We start from the raw sequence: 6,485 nt of genomic DNA on the forward strand, positions 1-6,485 counted from the left end.
ATGACAGACTTGAAAGATACTCTTGCTAAATTTGCATCTGCACTTAATGTTCATGAAAAAGGTAAATTTCCTTCACAACCTCTGCCTAATCCCAAGGATCATCATACACAAATTGGAACTTCTGGAACTCAACCGATGGATCAGGTAAAATCTGTTATTACCCTTCGAAGTGGTAAGGTTGTGGAAAAATCCATTCTTGAACCTTGTGAAGATGATGATAAATCAACTCCAAAGGGTAAGGAAGTGGAACCCATAACTTGCGAAGAGGAGGTTCAACAGACAGTGTCACCACCATTCCCTCATGCATTGAAAAATACAAAAAAATCAAATTTGAATTCTGATATATATGATATTTTTAAACAAGTAAAAGTTAATATTCCTTTATTAGATGCAATAAAACAGGTACCATCATATGCCAAATTTTTGAAAGACTTGTGCACTGTGAAAAGAAAATTGAATGTGAAAAAGAAAGCATTTTTAGCCGAACAAGTAAGTGCAATCATTCAAAATAATAATGCTTTGAAATACAAAGACCCTGGTTGTCCTACTATTTCGTGTATTATTGGAGAACGAAAGATTAAAAAAGCCTTGCTTGACCTTGGAGCTAGTGTGAATTTACTTCCATATTCAGTTTATCAAGAACTCAATCTAGGCGAGTTAAAACCTACTTCGGTAACACTTTTACTTGCTGATAGATCTGTTAAAGTGCCAAGAGGTATGGTAGAAGACGTGTTGGTCCAAGTTGATAACTTTGTATATCCTGTCGATTTCATAGTTTTAGATACACAACCTATTGAAGCTTGTAATGAAATTCCTGTAATTTTAGGTCGTCCATTTTTAGCAACTTCTAATGCTCTTATAAATTGCAGGAATGGAATAATGAAGTTGTCATTTGGTAACATGACCTTGGAGCTCAATGTTTTTAATCTTTGTAAGCAACCACATGACAAAGGAGATGAAAGTGAAGATGAAAATCTTATTGAAACTCTTGTGGAAGAAAACATTCAAGAAGGGAGTACTCGTGATCAATTAGATATTTGTTCAATTGAAACTGTTAAAGAAAATATTGAAATTGATCTTGACGATTTTTTCAGGTATCACTCGTTACCAGGATCAGAGAAAGAATTTGATGAAAAATATGAGAACAAAGACGAACCACCAGTATTGGAGTTAAAACCCTTGCCAGAAGAATTGAAGTATGCATTTCTTGGAGAAGATGAAACATATCCGGTGGTAATTTCTTCCAAACTCTCAAGTAATCAAGAAGGTAAATTAGTTGATATGCTTAAAAGACATAAAAATGCAATTGGTTGGACACTAAAAGATCTTAAGGGCATTAATCCACTAATTTGCACACACAAAATTCACTTAGAAGAAAATGCAAAAACATCTCAACAACCACAAAGGAGATTAAATCCACACATGAAAGATGTTGTGAAAACTGAAGTTCTCAAACTACTTGATGTTGGAATTATCTACCCTATTTCTGATAGTAAGTGGGTAAGCCCAACACAAGTAGTTCCAAAAAAATCTGGCATCACAGTGATAAAAAATGAAAAAGGTGAATTGTTAACAAGTCGAGTCCCATCTAGTTGGCGGATGTGTATTGATTATAGAAAATTAAATGACGCCACTAGAAAAGATCATTTTCCATTACCATTTTTGGATCAAATTTTAGAAAGAGTAGCAGGTCATCCCTACTACTGTTTTCTTGACGGATATTCAGGCTATTATCAAATTCCCATTGCACTCGAAGATCAAGAAAAAACTACATTCACATGTCCTTTTGGAACATTTGCATTCAGAAGGATGCCATTTGGTTTATGCAATGCCCCAGCAACATTTCAAAGATGTATGCTAAGCATTTTCTGCGACATGGTTGAAAATTGTTTGGAAATTTTTATGGATGATTTAACTGTTTTTGGGAATACATTTGATAATTGTCTTGAAAATTTGGAAAAAGTTTTAAAAAGATGCGAGGAAAAAGGTCTTATTTTAAATTGGGAAAAATGTCATTACATGATTACTTCTGGAATTGTTTTGGGACATGTCGTGTCATCTCATGGAATTGAAGTCGATAAAGCAAAAGTTGATGTCATTGCCAATTTACCCCCTCCAAAAACCATTAAAGAAATTCGCTCATTTTTGGGACATGCTGGATTTTATAGGAGGTTTATAAAGGACTTTAGTTTAATCTCTAAACCCATTTGTAACCTCTTAACAAAAGACAGTGCATTTGAGTGGACTCAAGAATGTCAAAATGCTTTTGATAAAATCATTCGACATTTAACATCAGCTCCTATCATGCAACCTCCTGATTGGTCTTTACTATTTGAAATCATGTGCGATGCGAATGATTATGCAGTCGGTGCAGTATTGGGTCAAAGAAGAAACGGTAAGCCTTATGTGATATATTATGCAAGTAGAACTTTAAACAATGCTCAAATGAATTACTCCACAACTGAAAAAGAGCTACTTGCTGTAATATTTGCATTAGATAAATTTCGTTCTTATTTGATTGGATCAACAACTATCGTGTTTACTGATCATTCTGCTATTAGATATTTGTTGACCAAACAGGATGCAAAGCCACGACTGATACGATGGATTTTGTTGCTCCAAGAATTTGACATTGTAATCAAAGATAAAAAAGGAACCGAGAATGTCGTAGCCGATCATTTATCGAGACTAGTAACAGGATCATCTTTTGAAATGACACCAATTAACGATAATTTTCCTGATGAACATCTATTTTCAGTTACTACTACACCTTGGTTTGCTAACATAGTAAATTTTCTTGTGACAGGAAAAATGCCACCACAATGGAGTTCCCAAGATAAAAGAAAATTTTTGAATGAGGTAAAAAACTTTTATTGGGATGATCCGTATCTGTTCAAGTATTGTCCGGATCAAATTTTTCGACGTTGCATACCCGACAATGAGGTAAGTAGTGTCATTAAATTTTGTCATTCAGAAGCATGCGGGGGACATTTTTCTTCAAAGAAAACAGCTGCAAAAATCTTGCAGTGTGGATTTTATTGGCCCACTTTGTTTAAAGACACCCACGAAATCTGCAAGATCTGTGAAAATTGTCAAAAATTGGGTGCGATTTCAAAAAGAAACATGATGCCTTTGAATCCTATCATTGAAATTGAAATATTTGATTGTTGGGGAATAGATTTTATGGGACTTTTTCCACCGTCGTTTGGATACTTGTATATTTTAGTTGCAGTTGATTATGTTTCCAAATGGATAGAGGCAATTCCATGTCGAACAAATGATCATAAAATCGTCATCAAATTTTTGAAAGAAAATATTTTTAGTAGATTCGGAATTCCTCGAGCTATGATAAGTGATGGGGGAACTCACTTTGTTAATAAACCATTTGCTTCATTAATGAAAAAATATGGTATTACTCACAAAGTAACAACTCCTTATCATCCTCAAACAAATGGACAAGTTGAATTAGCTAATAGGGAGATAAAGCAAATTTTGGAAAAAACTGTTAACTCAAATAGAAAAGACTGGTCTCTGCGACTTAATGATGCACTGTGGGCATATCGAACAGCTTTTAAAACATCATTGAATATGTCTCCCTATAGGTTGGTTTATGGAAAACATTGTCATTTGCCTGTGGAATTGGAACATAAAGCTTATTGGGCGATAAAAACTTTAAATTCAAGCATGGATGATGCCAACAAATTGCGTAAATTGCAACTTAATGAACTTGATGAACTCAGAAATGATGCGTATGAGAATTCAAGGATTTATAAAGCAAAAATCAAATCATTTCATGATAAAACAATTCTTAGAAAATCTTTTGAGATTGGTAAAAAAGTTTTGCTTTATAATTCTCGACTTCACATATTCCCAGGAAAATTACGATCAAGATGGACAGGCCCATATGTTATAAAGCATGTGTATCCTTATGGAGCTGTGGATATTGAAAATCCTAAAAATGGTGATGTTTTTAAAGTGAATGGACAAAGGCTTAAACCATTTTTGGAAAATGAAATCTTTCAAGAAGAGTTTATTTCCCTTTCTGATCCTTGATTTTTTTTTTTTTTTTTGTGTTGCATTTGATTATTGTTTGTTTTTATTTCAGGTTTTCTTAATCTTTTTATTTTCCCGGTTAAATGGCGGATAACGGTACTCCGTGACTCTCATAGTCGGTTAAATCAGTTTCCCACAATTGCTGATACAAAAATTTAAAAAAAAAAAATCATTTCTTTTCTTTTCAAAATGGATGAAATTCTCTCAAAAATTTGTAAATATTTTCCCTCTGTTTCTGAAAATGTTCTAAGAAAAATTTATGCAGGAAGGTGTGAAAGATTGAGATTACTAATGCAAAAAGGAATTCCAGAAGATATTCGTCTTGTAATAGAAGCTAAGGTCCGATTAGGAGGAGAAGTTCCACAATCATTGCTTATTCGGTATTTGCCTGGATTAGGAAAAAGCACTTATGCGAAAAAACGAAGGGCCAAAAGTTTAGGGGTTTGTCATAAGTGTGCAAGATGGACTTGTGACAAACGATGCAGATCTTTGGGATGTGTTTCCAATAACAGAGAAGATAAAATTGATTTCATTAAGAATGGGCTGAGTAAGGAGTCTTTAGATAACATCTTATTGACTCTTGAGACGCATTCTAGTGGACATGTGCATATTGAACTTCTCCGTTTATGGAAACAATTTCAAGATGAGCGTCATAGTCTTGGGAATCTGACTAAAAAAGACCCTGTTTGCCAATTTGTAAGAAAATTGGATGGGAAGCATATCCTCGACTCATAGAAGGCGTTGAAGCCGTTTCTGGACGTAAAACCAGAGGAAAATTGTGAGCCACAATCACACTACTGTTTATAAGCATGTGTGTCATTATTTTTTTACTATTTATTCTGTTTACAGCTGTGACCCATAGTTTTGTCATGATAACATATTACCCCTATAAAATCTCTCATCTTCCTTTCTACTTTCGCAGAAAAAAAAAAAAGGAAAGTAAAAACATGACTGGATCCTCTGCACAAACATTGAAAAATATTTGTGTATTTTGTGGGTCGAGTCCTGGAAAAAATGAAGTGTTTGTAGAAGCAGCGAATAATCTTGGAAAGATATTGGCTGAGAGAAAAATTCACTTGGTATATGGGGGAGGTAATATTGGGTTAATGGGATCTGTTTCAACATCTGCTCATCTTGGAGGTAGTCAGGTATTGGGTATTATTCCTATAGCTTTAGCTGAAGGAAATATTACAGGTGTTACGATTGGGGAGGAATTAAAAGTTTCTTCTATGTATGAAAGAATCACTCAAATGATTGAAAATTCTTATGCTTTTATCGCACTACCAGGTGGTTTTGGTACATTAGAAGAAATTTTTCACACTGTTTCTTGGGCACAACTTAATATCCATAATAAACCCGTGGGCTTGTTGAATATCAATAATTATTATGACAGTTTGTTGACATTTCTTGATAAAGCTGTGGAACAGAATTTCATTTCAGAAAATTCACGACGGATGCTCATCTGTGCTTCGACTGCCGATCAATTAATTGATGATTTGGAAGCTTTTGTTCATAAGCCTGATCCGATGATAACAAAGATCAATTGGTCGCAATCAAGCAGTAAGAAAAGGAAGTTGGATCATTGATTCAAAAGTCGTGGATTGGTTTGCGTTTGTTTCAGTTTGTTATCTTCAATAAAGTTCCAGGTGATATCTCTTTCATTATGTACTCTTTATTAATAGCTATTTTGACATTAGGGACAATGTCATATTCTGATTGGGGGGAGAACACATATAAAAAAAAAAAAAACAAATTTAAAAATAAATTAAATATTATTTTAAAATAAAACCATGTTTATTGTTTGTACCTTAGTAATTTTTTGCAAAAATGTCATACATTACATATTTGAAAGATTTAAATTAGAACATGCATTAATCTATTTAAGAATGTTTAAATTTTATTTGAAAAAAGGTCATTTTTAATATTCTGATCAATATAAAAATATGATTTATGAAATCTTTTTGAGTGATTAACCATTGTGATAAAATTAGGTAGTAAAGTATATGGCCCAAGATATACCTTATAAGAGTGCCTAAAATTTTTGAACTCACACATATTTTGTGAGTGAGTGGAGAGGACTGAGAAAACAGCTTTCGAGCCTTTATTGATCATGAGAGAGACTATCTATTGTTTAGATCTTGAGTTCTTATTTTGAAAAAAAAAAATATATATTTCCTGAAAAAAAAAAAGAAAAAAAAAGAAAAATACAAAAAGAAAGATGTTGAAGATCTATGTAATTTTTAAGTTATATGCTGCGACCCATTTTTCTCTCATAAGAATAAAAAAATAAAAAAAAAAAATAAAAAAAGAAAGAGAGAAATACATTGTACAAATTAAATAAATATGTGGTCAAAAAGCATAAACTTAGTCTGATTCCATGATGTAAAAAAAAAAAAAAAATCAGGAAAAAAAAAATATAATAAGAACAACTG

The 6,485-nt window shown here is 32.9% G+C and overlaps 1 protein-coding gene across 1 annotated transcript; it reads left to right on the forward strand.

Moving 5' to 3' along the window:
* LOC140820609 (uncharacterized) lies at positions 1–4,788 on the forward strand. The gene is made up of 3 exons (XM_073180915.1): positions 1–1,589; positions 2,064–3,973; positions 4,292–4,788. The coding sequence occupies exons 1-3, from the start codon at positions 1–3 to the stop codon at positions 4,786–4,788; spliced, it is 3,996 nt and encodes a 1,331-aa protein (XP_073037016.1).
* Positions 4,789–6,485: the final 1,697 nt, after the last annotated feature.

The sequence above is a fragment of the Primulina eburnea genome, unplaced genomic scaffold (assembly GCF_022965805.1).
Source record: "Primulina eburnea isolate SZY01 unplaced genomic scaffold, ASM2296580v1 ctg128_ERROPOS2300000, whole genome shotgun sequence".
NCBI classification, from domain to species: Eukaryota; Viridiplantae; Streptophyta; class Magnoliopsida; order Lamiales; family Gesneriaceae; genus Primulina; species Primulina eburnea.